Source organism: Asparagus officinalis, chromosome 3, assembly GCF_001876935.1.
Source record: "Asparagus officinalis chromosome 3, Aspof.V1, whole genome shotgun sequence".
NCBI lineage: Eukaryota > Viridiplantae > Streptophyta > Magnoliopsida > Asparagales > Asparagaceae > Asparagus > Asparagus officinalis.
In genome coordinates this window covers 112,014,095-112,036,289 of record NC_033796.1, presented here as the reverse complement: position 1 = coordinate 112,036,289, position 22,195 = coordinate 112,014,095, and the positions used below count along the sequence as shown (strand labels likewise).

General features: G+C 39.0%; 1 protein-coding gene across 2 annotated transcripts; it reads right to left on the bottom strand.

Annotated features, from left to right (window-relative positions):
- LOC109835781 (chaperone protein dnaJ 16-like) lies at positions 2,171–21,490 on the bottom strand. Of its 2 annotated transcripts, none has more exons than XM_020403801.1 (12): positions 21,107–21,490; positions 8,995–9,118; positions 7,031–7,113; positions 6,821–6,932; positions 6,635–6,739; positions 5,886–5,936; positions 4,491–4,577; positions 4,296–4,404; positions 4,066–4,214; positions 3,919–3,972; positions 3,629–3,844; positions 2,171–2,748 (listed from the first exon to the last, which is right to left on the bottom strand). In XM_020403801.1, exons 1-11 carry the CDS (start codon positions 21,244–21,246, stop codon positions 3,629–3,631), a joined length of 1,230 nt encoding a protein of 409 aa, XP_020259390.1. In that variant the 5' UTR covers positions 21,247–21,490; the 3' UTR covers positions 2,171–2,748. The 2 variants fall into 2 exon arrangements, with proteins under 2 accessions (XP_020259390.1, XP_020259391.1); XM_020403802.1 differs by lacking the exon at positions 2,171–2,748 and adding an exon at positions 2,813–3,022.

Below are 22,195 nucleotides of genomic sequence, written 5' to 3'. Positions count from 1 at the left end.
ATAGGCAGTAGAATCCGCAGCTACTGGAATCTTAACGGCTGGATCACAATTTAGCCAACGGCCGAGATTAACTCTCGAAATCCAAAGCGGCATCTCCTGGATTGAGGCATAGCCAACCAACATCGAATAGCCCGCAATCCGGCACGAAAAGCCACTTGCAGTAGTCACAAAGAATGCGTGGTGACGTCAGCCACATTAAATCTGAGGAGACCTTTCAGTTCACCCATTTAATACACGTCCGCATCCATCCAAAACTGTTCTCATTTCACTTGGACCCGACCCAGGTCGACTCCAAGTGAAAGGGGCCAACTATTATGGAGTTTTTAATCTCCAAATTGTGATCTCTTGTCAACCATAGGCATGTATCTCCCATTATGCCTGATTCATTCGACTCGACATTTAGGATAGCTAGGGTCTCGATTCAGCTGACTCGCCGAGTTAATATCTCGTTAGATCGACTCAGAAGGCGGTATGTGTCGGTCCTCTCATCAAAGACGACTCGTCGTAAGCCTACTCAAGTAGTTATCTAGATGACATCTCATGAGAGCCGACTCGAACGGCGGTACCTCGCAACACCCCTCAATACAAGACAAAAGGCGACTGCGACCTCAATCCCCCCGCTGACAATGCGTCAACATCACATTAAATTGACATGCGCCATAATTTCTCCATCCCTGACACTATTTGTGGCACATCGGACCACGCCGGCTTCGCACACCACCTATTTCATCTCATTAATGCCGAAGTGACCTCGCCCATTCCGCTACCACTCCACAGCCGCCACCTGTAAAGTCAACGCTGACTCAGCCGCCAGCCCAGACTCGGTCGAAGAGACCAAAATGCCCTTCCTTCATTACCATAAAAGGAAAAAACTATTCCCAACACGAAAGTAAGCAATTTCTCTGCATTTTTCTCCATTCCACTACACTTAAGAACCACGACAGTTCACCATTTGTTCCCCACTCAAGTACGTTGCTAACTTGATCGTCGGAGAGTGAATCGGCATTGATAATTCGAGGTTGTCCTCTAGGGTTTGAATTCTCGTTTCGCTTTAGCAGAGAGAAAAGAAAAGAGGGAGGAAAGAGGAAGTATTATTAGGGTTAGGGTTTAGAGGGGTGAGAGAGAGGGAAGGGGTTGTGAGTCGAAGATCGTGATCGTGAGTTGTTAAATTACATTTTGAACTTCACTCCCTCTAAGTTTTAATACATTTAATTTAATTTATACACTTAAAATTAAAAATCATATCTACTCCTCTATACTTAAATAAGGATTCAAGTTTTAATACATTTAATTTAGAAATCTACTCCTCTATATTAAGGATCCAAAGTTTAATACATTTGATTTAGAAATCATATCAACTCCTCTATACTTAAAAAAGAAATACATTTGATTTACTTTACTGTTTATAATATAGTAAAATACAGTAGTATGAATAGTATATTCAAGTATGCAGGAGAAGATATGATTCACTGTTTATGCTACAGAAATTTACCGTAGCATAAACAGTAAGTTCGAGCACAGCGGAACATATTTGCTTTACTGTTTATGCTACAATATTTACTATAGTGTTTACTACAGTATAAACAGCAACCCTTTGGATTTTACTTTTAAGTGTAGAAGAGTAGACCAGACCTATTAAGGTGAAATTTGACATCGACGATAGTTGGCTTTTAAAAATCCACCCGCACAAAATATCTTGATTTCAAATCTAGAGCAAAAGAAGGACCAAACCCCAAATTTCAATTTGAAATCTCTAGAATTTCCAAATCCAAGGCCCAAATCACACTTCCCACCAGGAAAATGCTAAGCGTACTACGAGAGTTTCATGACGGTTTCCTCTTCTGTTGAACGGAGTAAGGCTTACATTGCCATGAAATGAAAACAAACAAACATTGACCTCCTCGGAGCCGTGCTTCTTTGAAATAAATAGTAGTCACGTTGACCGCATAACAAACTCTGGCTTCAATACCTTGAGGCAGAACATCCATTCACCGCTTGCAATTTTAACAATACTATGAAGTCCCACACAATACTTCTGAGATGGGAGTTTCAGGCTAAGAGCCGAAGAAACTCAATTGATTCATCAATATTTGCTGATTTCTATGCTGGTCTCTTCTCAAGTACTAGGCTTATGTTGTACTTTCTAACTAAGATAACACGCTACAGCGAGTGAAACTGAAAGCGGTTTGGATGAGAAAGAAATATCATTGCCCTTACCGACCAAAGGAACAGCAAAAGCTAATCATACAACAGAAAGATACATTGCGTATGCCATCAACATCATCATCAGGATTCGTAAGCTAAAGCGATAAATATCTAGAGACGAGGACGAAGCTGGACTCTTCTGTAATCAAATACGACATACACAACTGTATCAGCTGGAAGCTACGAGACCCATGTGACTCCACCAAACATTTGCCTACTTGTTTGCTTCAATGCATCGCTTGGCAGATGTTGACATCACATCTAAATCTAAGGATTTTGCACAGGTTGCTCCCCTCTTCCATGAATGAGAAATAAAAGAAATTTGACATGTGAACTGGTGACGGTATATTCTATACATTCCGGAGACTTAACATGTACAATTACAGCCAAAACCATTATCGATCTGTCCGATCTAGTGCAGCCTTCGCAACAAAAAATCAACGTGAAAAACCAACAGAGGACAAACATTGGAGGTCTGGGTACACATGATTCCGTTTGTATGCAAGAATGGTGTGGACATCCCAATGTCCATGAAAAACAGACCTGCACGATCGGTGAGATTAGCTACGTACATTGACAAAACAGCCAAGACACAACGAAGGGGAAATTACAGAAAATGCTCATGGGATTTGTCGGAATGATAAAATCTTCCATTAAAACTAATACTTTTAAGGCGTTGGTTTTAAACACAAATTTTATCAGAACAATCCTCATGCCGAAAGTCTGTTGACGACCATTAGTGAGAGGGTCTAAATCTCAATAGCTCACGTAATTTTTTCTCCTTGAGCTTGAGATCTCGCCCCTGCAAATTGGAAGCCTGTGGAACATTTCCGCATAAGTAAGCGTCTAATTTTTGGATTTTCCATCAAACAATATCACATTGATATCACATGGCCCGTTTAATGACAAAAACACCCCCATCTCTTTTCTTAACACTATGTTTGGTTGTTTACTAACGGAGAGGAAGGGCAAAGGAGGAAGAGGAACTACGGGAGGAGAAGTGAAACAAAAGAGAGGGGAATATATTGTTTGAGAGATTAGTAAAGGGAATGGAGGGGAATCATTTATGAGCCATTGGCTTTATACCATGATGGTAAATTTGTCACCTTCCTCCCTCTTCACTCCCTCTATAGAAAACTCCCAAACAAAGTGAACAGTTTTCTTCCCTCCCCTCTCCTCAACTCATTCTCATCCAAACAGGGTGTAAGGGAAGAAATGAGGATACTTTTGTCATTAAACAGGTCACATGATGTTAATGCGACATTGTTTGATGGAAAGTTTAAAAAAAAGAGTTTTTTTTTTTTTTTTTTTTTTTTTTTTAGTTTTATAACTTAAGCGTGATTTTGTCATTCCTGTAAACTGTAGGGGGATTTTCTGTAGTTTTTCTATATTTAATCGAGAGAAAATATATATTTGAACTCACTCAGCATGCCTTCCTCTTATCCACCTTCAGGTGAATATTGAACCATTTCTTCTTCTTGGTACGATCTCTCTTCTTTTCCTTTGTTTGACCCTCTTCGTTAGGCCGAGATGCCCTGAAGGATGTTCTTATCCTTCCGCTACTTGAATTCCGTTTTAGACGTGGGACAGAAGTGTAGGAGGCATGAATTGCATTTCTTTCTTTGAGCAGCTCATCTATCTAGATTGGATGAAGACAATAACATTAAAACACCATACTAGGAAATGGAAAGGAGAGTTATAAAAGAAACTCACAGTTTGCATCTCCTGGGCATATCTACTAGTCATTTCTGTGAATTGCGCCAGCACCTTTCAATGGGAAACAACACAAGAAAACAACAATTGGTAGACTGTTTATTACAAGAAAAATATCCAACTAACAAGAAAAGAAGGCTTCCCAACCTCTCTGTACTCTGTCTCAAACTTTGAAAGTTCCACCCTTTTGGATAGTAGTTTTGCCTCCACATCTCTTAGTTTTTCCTTTTCTTCTGAAAAAGGTTCGGCACACATAACCTCTATGGTATAATTTGCACTTTTGAAGAAGTTGTCGCCTGTTAAAAATCATGAAAAGATGCATATTTTAGGAACATAAATTGCACAACAGAAGATGAATGGCTCTTAATAAAGCGTACCATATACAGCAAATACATGGGTGCCCGCTTTCAGCTCATTTATCTCACATGGCTGAAACCCTTCCAATTTTTTGAAAAAGGCTGCATCCGGATCCTTATTAACTCCCACCTGGTTAAGAGTCAAGAGATGAAAAAAACGCAAGAAACTTATGCGAAAAAGAACCGCTCAAAGCTTTCTGAAGTTCTCATCCTTACTGGATTTGTCTCATCAAATCGATATACAGGAAAGCATAGGAAGAACATTCCTGCAGATGTGACCTTCCCTGTTTTTGTGCTATCTTCCTGCATCAGGTAGAATATCAGATTAATACTCTTTGGTACCTCACCACTAAATCACCCTTGTGATACTTTTTAAGGGTATGTTTGGATAGGAATATTTGGAATTCTATGCGATTCCAGCAACATTCAACCTCCAACGTACCTGTTCAATTATCTATTGGTGTAAATCAAAAAAAATGTCAGAAAAGATAATTGATTTTAAATATAGCAGTTACTGTTATGTCAAATTGATGAGTGTTTTAAGAATGACTAAAAAGTTTCTGACTGACATCTCCAAGGAAATATTTAAATAAAAGTAATACCGATATATGTTTTCAAAGAATAGGTTACAAGTTATTTACATGAGCTATTTATAACTTTTTTTCTTTTTTTTGCACTAATTGTGATGCTGATTGTTGGATGCACATCAGTAAAGTAACCAATATGGTTTAGAGAAGAACATGTTCGCTTCGCTAGAGGAAACGACATCAGTCTATGAAACAAAGAAGTTTCTGATGCAGAAAAATAGCCATCACAGGCTGTTAATATGTTTCCACTGCACCAACTACGAGTAGGTTCACTTGTTAGATTGTTTTAAAGAACAAGAGAACATATACACTCATTTAAGGTTTTTGCTAATTTTACTTAATTGACTTGTAAGTCCAAAGTACTTGTCAGCCACATAGGGTTGCCTCAATTGTATGATCGGTTAAAGGTCATTTCCTTCCTTCAAGGGCTTCCAACTTATACAATAAAAATTGTCCACCTTGACATTTGTGTTAGATATTATTTCCAAAAGCATCCTTATAAGTCTGGTAGAAACAGCCCACAAACCATTCAACTCTGTCTTCCATTAGTGCAGCGAGCCATTATCCTCCAGTTGTCACAGATAGAGCAAATTGAAAGACCTTTGGGCCTTCATTTGTTCATCATACAGATTCTGCTAAAATCCAAGAGCAATCGTTGACTCTTCCATGAGAAAAACATCTAGAACTGAGCTCATTAGAATACTAATGACAGATTCAAATGATAAAGAAAAGTTGAAAAACCCTAAGTTATCTCCAAATTACAATTTAGAAAGGCAATAGCAACAAAAACTCAGCGTAGTTATGACAAAAAGAAACTTATTCTGGTTGAAAGCCACGCGAATGAATTACTTCCTAATATATTCACATATTAGATACAAGCTACTGAACTGCATTTATCTGAGAAGAAATAACTACTTCTGTTTACCCAAAAAATAAGGATGTTATTACTCAAAGAAAAAGAAAAGACTGGATTAGGAGTTCTGTTCTGTACTGTATACAAAGAAACGGATTGAGTAAAGCATACCTGTAATGCAAGACTGAGTCCCCCGCTCTCTTCCACCTCAAAGTACAACAACTGCATAGCCAGAAAGAAATATAGGAACAGGCGTTAAAGCTGGACTAAAATAACTTTGATGAACATATCTGTAGACATAAGTCACCAGTTAGCGATTGCTGCATATGAAAATGTATTCATAGTGCAATCAACTTCACCTTTTGTTGGGTGCAAAATTTTCTGTACTTTCTCTCACTACTTTTTCTTCCATTCTTTGTTTTCTATCTGGTCAGCGGTTGTTTTAGATTCTTCCCTGATTCTTCTTTTAGATAACCAGTCTACAGTGCTGCAGTTACATTTATGACAGGTGAACAACATAAAGTCTTGAATCTTTATTGGATGTCACCATCCAACATTTTCCCCCTCTTACAAACTGTCTAAAATCAGACATGTAGAACCAAACAAAAATGTAGTTGCTGTCTAAAAGTCAGCCATGATTTCAAGCTCAAAGAATTAACCCGTCTAAATAAGCTCAGCATTCCATCAAGAAAAGACATGTCAAATATCAAGTTATCAACGACAGCAACTCAGTGTCATCGCACAAGAAACTCAATTAGGAGATGAATAATCCCATAAGAAATCACACCTTTTAGTCCAGTGTATATATAAAGTTTAACTCAACCTCTTGTTCTATGTCCTGTATTAGAATTACTAGAAGAATATTGTACAAAATACCAAAATGAGTTTATCTACTGAAATACCATTTAAATATTGAATACCTTAAATTTACTCTTGTCAGGTGAATGCACTCGACAAACAAATCCCATCTGCGCTTCTTGTTCTGTTATTTCTACAGAATAAAAGTGAGCACATTGCTTCTCTACCTGAGAGGTGTAGTAGATTATATGTCCATAAGATCCAGAAATCATATAACAAAAGCATGAGAATATAAAACAATTATCAACCTTTTTATATAGAGGCTGTCCTAACTGTAATGGTCTCACAGTTACAGAACCATTTAGTGCTTCCTCTAAGACAGTTGCAGATACAGTTGTCTTAATTGGTACACCAAGTTTACTGCCATCAAGTGTACCAGATATTGTAGGGCATTAACAGAAAGTTTAGGTATAATATAAAAAAAGCAAATAATTAAACTTCACATAGTCTGGATTTACCTAAAGAGAGCAGCAAACATAGTATTGACGGTCCCTAGACTTGAAAGATCTAGCTCCAGTTCCTGGCTTTCTGATTCAATAGCCTGGTTGAAAGAAACATAATCAGTGAATATCATCGACCAACTATAATCCTACAAGTTCCAATTAGAGACTTGGTCATGATTAATTCACCAATGTCACCATAATCTAAGCCTCTTGTAAGTTGCAATACAGTGGTAACAGGTCTCAAGCGTAACTGACAAGATAAAAATGTGAAAGCAGTGACTCAATTCTTAGGATGAGATTTCATGCATATGCCATTTGAATAAGAGTTAGTCTCCAAAGTCCTGTATGAAGTCAGATACAAGATGGGCGTTTCTCCATGAGATCGGTGATGGCCATGGTGGGCGAGGAAAACAAATGGAATGAGGTACAGAAAACTGAAAACTAATAAACAGGCAGTCCAAGAAAAATTACAGGAAAGATAGAGGCCTTGACTTACACTTACAATGATTGTACTATAAGGTCAACAGTAAAACTACAACGGGTAAAAGACAAATTCTATGTGCAAGCAAGTGAAAACTCACTGAGCCAAGTTTTTTTTTAAAGCAGAAAAGTAAACAAATAAACTTGCAATAAAATATGACACCGACAGATTAAAAACTCCAAAACAGGATGCAAATAGAAAAATAATAAGAACACATTGAATTGGTTTTCCAATGGTACCAGCTTTTCTTTTTCCTCTTATGGTAACATGCTTGTCAACTTCCCATGGTTAGATGCCCCTTGATCCATTTTACCTCCTACACCTTTGTTCGTGACATGCATTAAGGCTTACCATTAGGTAATTGAGTCAGCTTCTCCGCTTGCCGATGGTACTTACATTATGTTCTTACATTGGCATACTCATCAAACTTATTGATCTATCTTACAGAGATGGTGGCCCCGTTGTCCACACTTCAGCCCATGTTGCTTCTTCATAAGCATCCCTGACCTCGCCACTCTGTTCCCACACGACTAATGGGGTGGATGCTTCTTCGTGAATCAACACAGTCTATACGGAAAATCTTCTAATATTAGCCATCAGTTGTCTCCACATCATGTGCCCACATAACAAATGAGGTGGCTTCGTGAATCAAACAGAGTCTACGCGGAACATCTTCTAATAGTAGTCATCAGTTGCCTTCACTCTTCTAATAGTAGTCATCAGTTGCCTTCACTCTTCTAATAGTAGTCATCAGTAGCCTTCACATCATGTGCTCCAATTAGGACCTCCTGTGGTTACTATGTATACTCAAATCATTCAATACTCCTGAAGATATTCATTTTTCAAGAGATCTACAGGAGAATATTCAGTACTCTGCACTAAAGAATTTAGGCTGATGGAGCAGACGTTATACTAAATACTTGGCCTGGTTTATCACTTTTAACCATAAATCTTTGTAGTTTTCCAACTGTACAATTCCAAACTCAAGAATTGCACATGGTAATTCATTAACATCCCACAAGATACATCAGCACTGCTTAAAAGCTGGTAAGTAGACTAAAAATATCGACCGCGCTACAAATCCTAGAAGGCCGCTTGACATGTAGGAGACACTCTCATTAATCATCTAATCTAAATTCACTTGACACCAAGGAGCAAAACTTCCAGAGTTTCAAATAATAAAGAAGGTCTAGATGTATAGGCAAGATGATATGTTTGCATTATGAACTAGTATTCAATAGATGCCAAAGAACCAACCTCAACTACAACATCAACAAGATTATATTCTTCCAAAAACTCATCAATGGCATCTTGCCGATATAGTATGACAAAGACAACAAAAGTAATAATAGAAAGTAAGATCATCTTCTTCTTCTTCATAGTCTAAGAGACTAAATGTTCTTAATAAGGGAAATTAAGGAGCAAAATGATAGAAGGAGATGAATGACTATGTTAAGATCATAGAAGTTTATAGATCCTGGAAGCTCACTAAACTTGCCTCAAAACCTGATGTGTCATACTGACGTCTTTTGTTTGGATCTGACAAAATATTGTATGAAAAAGTGACCTCTTTAAACATGTCAGCTGCTACAGGATCATTTGAATTTTTGTCAGGATGATACCTGTGAACAAGCGGGGGAAAGTAAAAAAGATCATATAGCAATTGATATACAATTATATAAACAAAAACAACATAAAAGAGTCGGCCAATATGATATAAGGATCGCAGCTAAAGTACAACACGAAGAAGTATTTAAGGAACTATACAATAAGGCTCGTATCACAAATGTGTCTCGACCTGTAATATTATTATGTGAACCAAGTTGCATCCTATCTTTTCAAAATTTCCAAATCTTTCATGCCTTTCTCATGTTATAGAATGTCAGTATTGATTATTCATATCCATGCGCCTACACATGATCAAGGACCAAGGCTTATTTAGGATTTTGTAGATATATAACCAAGTACATATTCAGAAATTACTCCCCCATTAGTTGTATTGTTTAGGATTTCTTAGATATATATGCCCCAATATATTACCTATAAGAAAATTATTTAATATAAGACTGTTTGGTTCGAAAGTTGGTTTCTTCATTGCAGAACTCATTACAACTTCAGTCGTTATAATAAGTTCAAAAGGAATGACTTTTTATAAGACTCCTTACACAATGGAAATAAAAAAAAAATATTATAACTTTCTTTAAAACACACGCAGAGGATGTTTATCACCCGCTGCTCGCGTGGGGTCTTTGTCTGTGTCGGGGTTTATCCGTGGACCACCACGGATCAGATCCGATTGATCGGAAAATCTCAACCAAGTGAGATCACTACTCTTCTCGAGATCAGTACAAATTCTGATCTCAAGGAATGGTAGAACGGACCACAGATCTCTCGAAACGCTCCTTCTTTATGCCGGAGTTCGTCAAGATCTCGCTAGCCTCTCTGAAATTCGTGGATCACTCTTCACAGGGACAGCACCTCGCCTTCTTTTCAGAATTTCAGATCCCCTGCGTATAGGACCCTACGCTTGTATTTATAGGCTTCAGTTACGGTATTTTTAGATAAGAACAAGTGATTTGGCCTCATCTTTAGTTAATAACGACCTAACCACATTTAGGGATGATATCCAAGTAGTTGGGAGGCTGGGGGTTCTGCTCCTAAGAAGACGATCGATAAAGGGATTTCAATAAGAACCTTCTCCAACAGGAGACTGGAGGACCAAGCATGCCCTTCCGATTCAACGTCATTGCACAGTTGGCTAACATCCCTGCAAGGATCACCATGTACGAGCTCCTGCGGTTGTCCAAAGATACAATGGAAGCTCTAATTAAAGCTTTCACGAACACGGAGAGTTTTATTACACAAGTTACCCAAATCCCAGTGGCTTCTCAAGGACAATCTTGTATGCAGTATCTACAAGCAGCAAGAAGTATGACGTGCATATCATTCACTCAGGAAGATATGCAGGTCAAATACAAGCATGATAGACCACTGTACTACACAGGGTACATCGGATCCTCGGAGATCAGCGACGTCCAAGTTGATCCGGGCTCAGCACTTAGCATAATGCCTTACAGGGTCATGCAAGTCTTAGGGATTCCCTTGCATCGGTTGAACACTATCCAGACCACTATCTTTGATTTCAACGCTAACAACACTTGGCCCCTGGGTAAAATCAAACTCAGGTGTCAGATTAGAGATCTCAAATCCGAAGTGACGTGTTACATCATTGATGCAGACGCATCCTACAATCTATTGTTGTGACGACCTTGGATTCATGCAAATCGTATCGTCCCGTCTACTCTACATCAAGTCATGAAATATGTTGATGAGGAGGGAGAAGTCTGAACCCTGATTGCTGAAAAGCGTCCTTTCAGGAGAGTGGAGAACTTCCACACAGACTCTGTTTTCTACCTGGACTCTCAAGACTCAAAACGACCGAAAGAAGACGCCGACAGTGACAACGAGGCCGACATCGAACCAGATCCTGAGGAGGATTGTCCATAGGAGTTGAACTACAGTGTAATGAGTCGAAATGAGAGCAATAATAATGTACCGAGTGAGGACGAATGGTACATTAATGAAGACTTTAATTTGACGTACTCGTCTAATGTGCCCTCTAAACATGAACAAATAGAGATTGATACTGATACATGCACCGACCATTGGCCCACATTGTATGTCGAGGCGTCACTCACATTACTGCTTAAATCCTCCTTTGCCGCATGCGAAGAGATGGAATATGTACAGAAGGCTTTCTTTATGGTCTCGTCCAAAAGAAAAAGGCAGAAGCCTATCTACTTTAATAAAATCAAACCTGAATTACTCAAGCGAGAGAGTTCAGAGGAAGACCGGAGAGTCCCCCAATTCCATTATCATAAACCAAACTCCATCAAATTGATGAAAATGATGGGTTATAACTTTGATGAGAAGATAGGGTTAAACTTTAGGAAAGGAAGACGAACGCCAATTCGGATATCTTTCACTCCTAAAGAAAAACCTCCTGATTATTATCAAAAGACTGAAAGAGGTGTGGGTTATGTCACAACCCCTCCCCTTTCAGAAAATGAAACCGATGACTGTCTATGTCAAGACCATTCATCCGAAACATCATTATGGGAATCCGATGTCAGTGTTGGAGCCATCTTTAAAAGCTTGACCGTGAACATGATTTCGACTAGTCACCCAGATGAAGATGCACAAGGTGACGAAGAATTGATCGAATCGACCAACGACCCTTGGATCAAGCGCCTTAACATCTTGTGGGATATGCGTTTTGAACAGCGTGAGCCTCCTACTGAAGATAAAGTAATCCAAGTCAATATGGGAGATGAATCTGATCCAAAACCTATATTTATAAGCGAAAGCTTATCACCATCCGAGAAAAAAGATCTTATATCTCTCATTTGAGAGTATATAGATGTCTTTGCTTGGAATTATGAGGACGTGTCTGGCCTTGACTCAAAAATGACTATGCACCGACTCAACATTGATCCAGATGCAAAGCCCGTTAAACAACAACGTCGGTCGTCCAGAGATCATGAAAGCAATCGAGTTAGAAGTCAAAAAGCTTATAGACTTAGGCTTTGTTAGAGAGGAACACCACCCTGATTGGGTAGCCAACATTGTTCCAGTGTCCAAGAAAAATGATAAAGTCCGGATATGCATTGACTTTCGTGACCTAAACGCGACATGTCCAAAAGATGAGTTTTCACTTCCCATCACGGATGTCATGATCGATAACACCTATGGGTATGAGAGATGATGTCTTTCATGGATGGATTCTCCGGGTACAATCAGATCAAAATGTACCATGAAGACGAAAAGCGTACTATTTTCATAATACCCCTGGGGTATACTGTTATACAGTAATGCCCTTCAAATTAAAGAATGATGGTGCAACCTATCAGCGTGTCATGAATATAATCTTTCATGAACATCTACGCAAGAAGATAGAGTGTTATGTGGACGATATCGGAGTAAAGAGCCAAAATAGAAGCGATCATCTTGCAGATCTAAAAACGATGTTTAACATCATACGAACACATCAACTGAAGATGAATCCAACCAAGTCATTCTTAGGGATCTCTAGTGGTAAATTCCTGGGATTTATAGTCACATTCAAGGGAATTTCTCTAGACCCAGAAAAGGTTTGTGCTATCCAAGAAATGACGTCTTCGAGAAATATTAAAGAACTCAGAAGCTTGTAAGGCAGATTGGCGTACATCCGGAGATTCATATCAAACCTCTTGGGACGCTATCAGCCCTTCACCAAGTTGATGAAGAAAGAAGTTTCATTTGTTTGGGATAGAGACTGCCAACAGGCATTTGAGGAGATCGAAAGATATCTTACTCAATCACATGTACTTGTGACCCTAATATCAGGAAAACCTTTCTTGTTATATGTGAGAACCATGGATTATTCCCTTAGAACCTTGTTAGCTCAAAACAACGACCAAGGACACGAACAGGCTATCTACTATCTTAGCAGAACCATGATTAGAGCCGAACACCGGTACAATCCGGTAGAAAAAAAGTGTCTTGCTTTAGTGTTTGTTGTCCAGAAGATGCGATACTATTTAGTAGGTCAAACAATCCGCATCATCTCTAAGATAAATCCCTTGAGAATGCTCATGACGAAGCCATCTTTTCTGAATTGACGTCTAACGAAATGGGCGATCCTCCTATCACAGTATGACATGCAATTTATGCCTCAGAAGGTTGTTAAATGTCAAGCTCTGACAGATTTCTTAGTCGATCATCCGATATCTGAATCATCAAAATTATATGAAGATTTATCAGATGAAGTCGCCGAAGCTTGTGCAACTCAAGAAGTTACACAAATTTGGAAGTTTTTTGACAGTGCGTCCAGCGCAAACCCTAATGGTGGAATTACTGCTGGCGTGGGGTAGTACTTGTATCCTCAGGCGGCCATGTAATCCCAAGACAATTCTCTCTGATTGAGCCATGCATCAACAATGTAGCGGAGTACAACGCTTTGCTACTAGGGATGCAGTTAGCCGAAGAATTCAACATTCGACACCTCGAGGCTTATGGTGACTCTCAGCTTATCGTGAATCAAGTTCGAGGAGAATATGAAGTGTGTAATGAGGATTTAGTCCTGTATCATTTCGTTGTGTTAGAGCTCGCTCAGAAGTTTGAAGGTTTCTTCATTGAATACATCCCGCGAGCCCAAAATACATATGCGAATGCTCTAGCTTCGCTGTCAACTTCATTGGCATTACCACCAAGAGCTGAGACAACGATATTCGTTATGGGTCGTGATTTGTACCACCCAAAGCTTCCTTTAGTACACTGCTCAAATGAGATAACAACAAAAATCGTTTGTGCAACTTCAATTGAGTTGGAACTAAGGGATTGGCGATTCCCGTATATCAACTACGTCTTGTATGGGATATTACCCGATGATGCCAAAGAAGCGGCCGCTATCAAATGGAAGATCTTTGATTCTATTACGACGCGGTCTCTCAAACTTTATACCATAAATCATACGATGGAGTCTTACTTTATTGCCTCTCTAGAAGAGCAGCACAAGAGGCTCTCAAAGGAGCTCATGACGGGATGTGTGGAGCTCATCAACCCGGAGCTAAGTTAGGAGATCGTATTCGACGAATTGGCTATTACTAGCCAAAGATGTTTTCGGATACCGTTGATTACGCTAAACATTGTCACGCATGCTAAATCCACGGTGACTTCATTCATGAGGCACCAGGGAACCTGCATCTAACATTGGCATCTTGGTCATTTGAGATGAGGGGAATGGATATTGTTGGACTCATCACCCCATCGACGTCTAAGGGACATCGATTTATCTTGACAGTGACTGATTACTTCTCCAAGTGGGCGGAAGCAATTCCGTTAAAAAAAATCAAAGCTTCAAACGTGATCAAATTTATCAAATATCACGTCATCTACCGCTTCGATGCACCGAGACGAATAGTCCGTGACAATGAAACTCAGTTCGTCAGTCACGATTTTCAAAAATTCTGCGACAAGTTCTGGATCCAAAGTGTCGCATCGACGGCATACTACCCGTCAGCTAATGATCTCGCAGAAGCATTCAACAAAACCATCGTAAACCTCCTTAAGAAGTTCGCCTCCAAGAACAGACGTGATTGGGATGAAAAGTTTGGCGAATGTTTGTGGGCCTACCGCATAACGGTGAATACCCTTACAAAAGTCACCTCATTCTCTTTGGTTTATGACTGCGAAGCCGTATTACCATTAGAAAGCCAAATCTCATCTCTGAGAGTTACTCTTGCGACCGGGATAACATATGAAGAACAACATCGATTGCGTCTTCAAGAACTTGAAGTATTAGATGACAGACGACTTCAAACTCAACAACAGATCGAGATGTATCAGGCACGAATCTCTAAAGCCTACAACAAGAAGGTTAAAGAGTGAATCTTCAAGAAGGGTGATTTGGTCTTAGCTGTCAGACGACCTATGATGATGACACACAAGACTAAGGAAAAATTTAATCCCAAATGAGAAAGACCCTTCGTAATAGAATCAGTCTATTCGAACGGAGCATACCGTCTCATCAACCAGAAAGGTGACAGACTCATGATGTTTATTAACTGGAAATTTCTTAAGAAATATTACCCGTAAGCCAGGAAGTCCCCTTTCATAATCTCAAGCCAAGTCTGAGATAATGAATCAACTTTCCTAAGGCTCGGGCTTGATTATTCATGTCATTTTTTCCAGCAAAGTCTAAAATGAAACATCTATTTTATTTAGACTGAGGGTTGATTATTTGAAATTCATTTGAATAGAGAATAATAAACCATGTCATACCTTCCCTAGCTTGTATATCGTTAAGTTAACAGTACACCTCTGACGATTGAAATTTTCTAAAGTTATTCTAAGTGATGATGAAGAGAATTTCCGATTCATGTTAAGTTAACATTACACCTATGGTACTTTCAATATTTTCATTGTCACAGACTCACAAATCAAAAACGAGGAAAAGGCAATGAAAAGTGTTATGATATCACTTTCATTCAATATTGTTAATCTAATACAGAGTGACAATACTTTGAATAAAAATAATACAAAAAATTCATATCCCTAGCTAAAAGCAATATAAGACTTAAGTGTCAGGGTTCATCAATCTGAAGGATCTGAGCTTAAACTTAAACGCAGACAGTTTCTTCTCATGAGCTACTCGGACTTGTTCGGCAATCTCCCTCCTAAGTTCTTCTTCAACAGGCGCTGCAGCAGCAATCTCTTTTCGAATTCCCTCAGAAGCTTGGAGTTCGCTACAGAAGTTCTTAAAAACTTCGTCACTTTGAAACTGAAGTCCTTTTATAACGTCCATTCTTAAAAACTTCGTCACTTTGAAGCTGAAGTCATTTTATAACGTTCACATCTTGAGCCAATTGGGCCTTCTTCTGAGCTAGCTCAGTCTCTAGACAAATAATGACTTCTTCGGTGTCACGAACACCAATAGCAAGACTATCCATATCAGTTTGTATCTGAGTATGCTGCTCCTATAAGTTTGCCATGTGGGCCTCTTTCTCAAATAAGCTCTTGTGAAGAGCCTCTTGATGTTACACCCTCGAGGCTTAGGCCACAGAAAAAGCTTGCTCCGCTTCAGATTCCAAGTCGGTGCGTTGTCAATCCAAAAAGGTCCTTAATTCCGCTTCCATGAGGATGATGCTCTCTCTGCAACATTCAATCCACTGAAAGTCGCCCAAGCTCTTAATGCTGTCTAGACAGTTGTGCAGGAGAGGTTCGAAATCCTCAAATGCAACCTGTCCAAGACTAACAACATCGATTGTTAATTTCATAGCACTTTCCAGCTGTTTGATGAGTTTCCTTAGGATTTCTGAAGTTGGAGGAGGGACGGTCGGGTAGATTACGCCCACAAATTCAATGGAAGCAAACCCAGAAACAGCTTCAAAAGCAAATTTTTCTAGCCGATCTTGTCTTATGGTCACCCCATCAATAGGTCTCATTGAGGGGGCATGCTCTGACTCCTGACACTCAACTTCTCTTCAATTTCCACGTCCTCAGGAACAAAATGAGTCAATTGAAGCGCTTCATCTTCTTTATCAGTCGGGAGTGTGACACGTGCAGATTTCATTGCGTCCTTCATCAACTTGGCCCTCTTGGAGTTTTTGGCTACAATGGGCCTTCCTTTGCGAACCCTCCTATCATATTCATCATCCTCCTCAGCAGTAAGCACCTTCTTCCCTGACAATCTTAATGAGCGAGGTTCAAGAGTGAGTGCTTCCTCAAGGATTTCTTCAGTCGCCTTCTCTTCAAGAGGCTCGGCAGTTGGTAGCCCTGTTTGAACCCCTCCGGTTCCGGTTGCCTCCCATTCGCAGGATAAATATTCGTCTACCCCCGGCAGGCGAGTCCTTGTAAAACCCTTTCTAGACTCATAAAGCTCTCGGATTTCGTTTATACAGGAAGTGTACATGTTATACTCCAGAATCTAAGAAGCTTCATAAAATCAATCGCGAAATTCGAAAACAACAGAGCAGCTGGATGGCAAGTTGGGCAAGGTGAATTGTGCATGGGTCCCTCTAGCAGAGAAGAAATACCAAGCGCAAGCCGCCTCATACAAATTTTCGACGTGAGCTAAGTACGTGAGCTAACTGCGGGTTAGGGTTACCAACATATAGTTGGTCATACCCAAATTGTCGAGCGAAACGAGAAGGAACATAGGGTTCGATAATGCATTTCTCACAATCGAAAAACCAGATATCCCACTCTGACCGTGAGGAGCCATTGAAAAATTCATATATTTAACGATGAGGAGCCTTCGAAGACCACGTCTGCAAAATTGGTGCCTTCCTTTTCAGCCCCATCAAAATAAGGGCAGCAACAAAAAATCTCATAATTGTCCTCTAGGGACAAGAGCTGTCTGACCCGGACTATGTACACATTCGTCCATGCGACCGACTCAAGCCTCTGCACAAAGGGAACAGAGATCTCACTATCTTGCATGATCCTCATCATTAGCGAGGGATAATGTAACACGAACTAGGTCGCTAAATACGTGTAGGGCACTGATACGCGGGGTTGAGGAGTCTTCTAAATTTTCCTCCCAGCAGCGTTCATCTCCTTGACGTCGAGGAACTCAGAAGTTAAATCTCACAAGCCCCTTTGCAAATAGCCTACCATTACTAAAAGAAGACTTATAGGTCTCTCGTGGGTCAGAAGACCAGCTGGGTATACTACTTCAACTAAGACAGACTCAACTGGCTTCGACGGCACGACACACCGCTTCAGCCAAATCATCAGGAAGCCGGCAAGAAGAACGGTGTCAGAGATGGGAGTCGCAGCTTGGTAGTGAAAACTCTCGAATTCAGTATCAGCTTCAAATCCATCCTCTGGATGTTCGTTCTTATAGCCAGCATTAGGAGCCTTAATGCGAGTTTTGATGCTCTTGGAAGAGCTTGTAGCAAGACGGGTCACTGTTACGTCCTTTTGACCCAAGTTCTGAAAGAGATAGTCTACCCAGGCAGTATGTATAATACCTCCTCCGCGTAACCCCACCACTTGAGCGCAGATCTGAAAATGGCACATCAACTTCCAGAAAGTTGCATAAACTTCTGGATGTGTCGTTCTCAATATTAGTGTCAAATTTTTCGTTAGAGTTTCTAATTGGCTTATCCAATGTCAGGTAATTCTTCAACTAAAATCTCTTAAGTTTCATAATATTTAGTTTTTATTTAAACTTCATTAGAAGCTTTAGTCATACTAGAATAATCTTTTCATACTCATAGTTTGTTTGTCAGTGTTGCTTGTCTTCTCCGTAGGCTAGGAGTTTTAGTTATGGTTTACGAAGAGACCCTGTATCGAGGCTTCCTACTGACTGCCCTAACAAAATGCAGGAATGTATTATTCATCAACTGTAGGATTCTAGCTGTGGATTATAAATTCCAAACATCTAGTGTTGTAGATATGACCCCAAACACACACCAAGGTTGACTTATTTTAGAAAACAAGTCAATGTGTGCATTGATCACCTGTAAGCGATAGAGGCTACTCCATCTCATTGTCATTGCTTTCCTTCTTTGATACTTTCGGTTGCTTTACTTGTTTCAATTTAAAGTATTGCTTCTATGAATTGGGTTTTAACTGTTCTAACTGGTTGTAGGCTTCTCATGGTGTTCATGATAAACAAAATTATTGGTTATCGTTGAAGAGACTGAAATCTGAAATTTGAACCCTTAACTTAGGAGATGTAAGCATAATCACCATGGGTTCTTCATTGCTATTGATTCATCAATGACGACATTCTTGCATTCATTAGATTACTAAAGAATTGGCATGACTTAGTTTGCATTTAGATCCTCTTTTATTCTCTATTTTGGTATCAAATTGTCAATCTTGTATATATATGTTCTTTTCTCCTATTGCTTATGATCAAGAACATGATTAATTGCCTTGTCTAAGGGCCTTTGAACAACTTGAAGCAAAGTATGGTACATTCTCGAGATATAATGCTAGCAATGTCCATTTTCTGTCATATGCTTTTTCATTTCAACTGTAGCTAGGTACATTCAAATTACAACTTTACAAAGATATTTCTTCATATCTAACATCCTTTAATTTGAATGATATTTGATATTCACATCGAGCAAGTTAACAATGATTGTAAGTTTTTATATGGAGCGGCTATAGGAGTAGTTAGTTCCTGGTAATAACTTCGAGTTTCTCAACTCAACTACCTTGAATCCTAACAAGAGAGAAAGGCGTAATAAAGTTTATTTTTTGTCAGTAGAGTTTATATACACTATATGAAAAGATCATTAGACAACAAGGATATCATGTTTGTGAGGATTGTGGATTTTAGATTGTAGGTTTCTTGTATTGTGTATATGGGATGTATGAGAGATCTTATGAATTGTGTTATTTTGGATTGCATATGTACAAGATATTGTGGATGTTGATAGATGTACATTATGATTTGATTGTCAATATTAATGAGATTATTGTATTTTCTGATGGATTTATGGGTTGTGGTATGATTGTGAACATCATCTAGTGAAGTATTTTGTAAATAGGATAAAATTACATCATTTGTATTATGAGAAAATTATTATATAAAATTGGAAATCTGAATTTTTTTAAAAAAATTTCAATTAAAATCTAACATCTTTGACAGGTTGGCCCTCAATATCGTACATCTTTGACAACGTTTGTCGCCAAGGATGTTTGAAACATCCTTGACGGATGTTTGAAACATCCTTGACGGGCTACCCATCAAGGGTGCTAGAACATCCTTGACGACAGCTGTCAGCCGTCAAGGATGCCCCCATCAGGAATGTGCATCCTTGACGGAACATTTACTGACGGGATATCCTTGATGGGAGTTCGTCAAGGATACACAATATTGATGGGATTTTGAGCGTCCTTGACGAGAATGGCCATCGAGAATGCCCAGCTTTCTACTAGTGCATGATTAAGTACCAAAGTTTATTTAGGATTTCTTAGATATATAGCCCCAATGCATCACCTATTTAGCAAATTATCCCCCAAATTGTTGTATTTTGCTAATTTACGACTATCACCAAGGACTTGGAAAATTTTCCTCTCCCATTACATTCCATTATGCAGAAAACAATCTCTTGCAATCTTGTATGCATGTTACACAATAATTGTTTTATTTATTAACAATGTCTGCTTTACCTAAGTAGATCCAACAGACCAGATACATAAGTATCAAAGACCGGATACTAAAATTGTAATGACCTCTCTCCTACTTAATCTAACACCGCGATTCCTCTTTCTATTTTCTGCTTATGAATGTAGTTTAGTGATGCTGCAAGGTGTGTACATAGTTTTCATTTTAAACTTCTTTATTTAATATATTTTACCATTTATCTAATTCTACTTGCTCACTTTATCTTCCTTTAATCCCTGAACTTCCAAGTAATGAGAAATCGCACAAATTGCAACTCGCCATTTAACCAGTGCCGCCATAAGCAAATAGGTAAGTGATGAGAACAATTTTTCTTTTTGCAATTTAATTATTGAGTTGAAAAATTAGTGTTGTTTACGGGCTGTGGTTAGTCCATACGGTTCCAATCATTAACAAAATGGACTAAATTTTTACACATTTAGAAACATCCTCATATTGTTCCAATTTGTTGGACCTTTTCAAACATTGAAAAATATATGTAAGTTCTACAAATCGATTGCCATCATGTCACATTATTCAACATAATTCATTAACATAACATAGAATTTGATAACACGTTGCCACAACAGATACTTTTTTTTAACCACGCAGAGAGTTAAAAGACCCGCATTTAGTTAGAAGCTCCAAACTCAACAACGTTAGTTAGAAACTCCAAACTTCACAACGTAGCCGAGATTTATGCTACTTGTTTGACTACCCAGTGTTTGCAGGATTATACAGCCGGCGCAATTAGCCGTATCACTCACGCCTATGTTATGTAACAAATCAACAACAACAGCACTCCAATTCAATTTCAACCAAGCAATAAACACCACAAGGAGTTTAAAAGAAAATCTTTTTTTTAACAAGATTATGGATGACTTAATGTCCTGTAATCTTTAAAAGACGCCCAAAAAACGAAATTTAGAAAGAATTAGAGGCTTACTTGAGAGCCATCCTTCGATAAGCGCTCTTGATCTCCTGATCTGTAGAGTTTCGAGCTACGCCCAAAGCCTCGTACGGATCTCTCCGCCGCTGCTGCTGATTCTTCTCTTCATCCCCTCTTGATTTGAACGGCGACGGCATTCTCTTCTATTCTTCAAACCAAAACCCTAGCTTTGTATATGAATTCAGCTCTGATCCCTCCTAATGCTGAAATTTTCAGATTCGATTCCGAGTATAGGAATTTTCCAGCTGGAGCTTGAACAGGAAGATAATAATTAGTAATAAATGAAGAAATTTGAAGGGAGACCCCTTTTAATTTGGGGGAAAAAATGTCAAGAGAATCAAGAATTCGGGGGAGGGCGGGGGGTTGGCGGTCGTAATGAACCACAAGAACAGTGGAGCAGTTAACCTGTTTCTTTCCCCTCGTGTTTGTCCTACGCTGGCCGTTACAGTGAAAAGCATCATCAGATGTAATCTGGACCGTTCATTTTTCCCTTAAGTATTTTAGTACGGACTCCGCCAGGTTGCTGATCTGACATTATGCTGTTTTTTTTTTATTCGTTTGAGGCACTCATTTTTCGATGCACCCATTTCTACGCTTACACTTTTTGCTGGGGCCCACGTCTTTTAATTTGCTTGGCTTAAGAGTTTTGTTTTGATTAACAAGGTAAATCTGACAACTCAGAGACTTCAATTATAGAAAATTGCTTTTGATTGCGCCATTTGAATATGATGTGGGACCTAAAAGATCCTAAGCAATATGCGTATCTTTCTGTATATTTATTGCCAGAGGAAAAGGAATATTACTTAACTCTCGTTGCCACCAGCTCACGCAATTATACTTACAATGAAATAAATAAATAATATCAAATATAATTTATTTATATCAGTGAATAATTAGAGTATCCATATACTAAAGTAAGGTCTTGGGCTTTCACTTGGCAACTTGTGGTTATTTTGGCATTATTTTAGGGTTTTTTCCCCTCTATTCTTCCTTTTTCAATCTATTTACGTGTAAAATATAATTAATAAGTAATTAGCAACTCAACTTTCATCTCTAAGGCCTTCGTTGAAAGCCCTTCAAATTCTT

Coding starts and splice junctions, on each gene's coding strand:
- LOC109835781 (XM_020403801.1), bottom strand. CDS start 21,246: ATGCCGTCGCCGTTCAAATCAAGAGGGGATGAAGAGAAGAATCAGCAG. Junction 9,119..21,106: donor TATCGAAGGATGGCTCTCAA/GTAAGCCTCTAA, acceptor GCTTGTTCACAG/GTATCATCCTGACAAAAATT. Junction 4,578..5,885: donor GACTCAGTCTTGCATTACAG/GTATGCTTTACT, acceptor TACCTGATGCAG/GAAGATAGCACAAAAACAGG.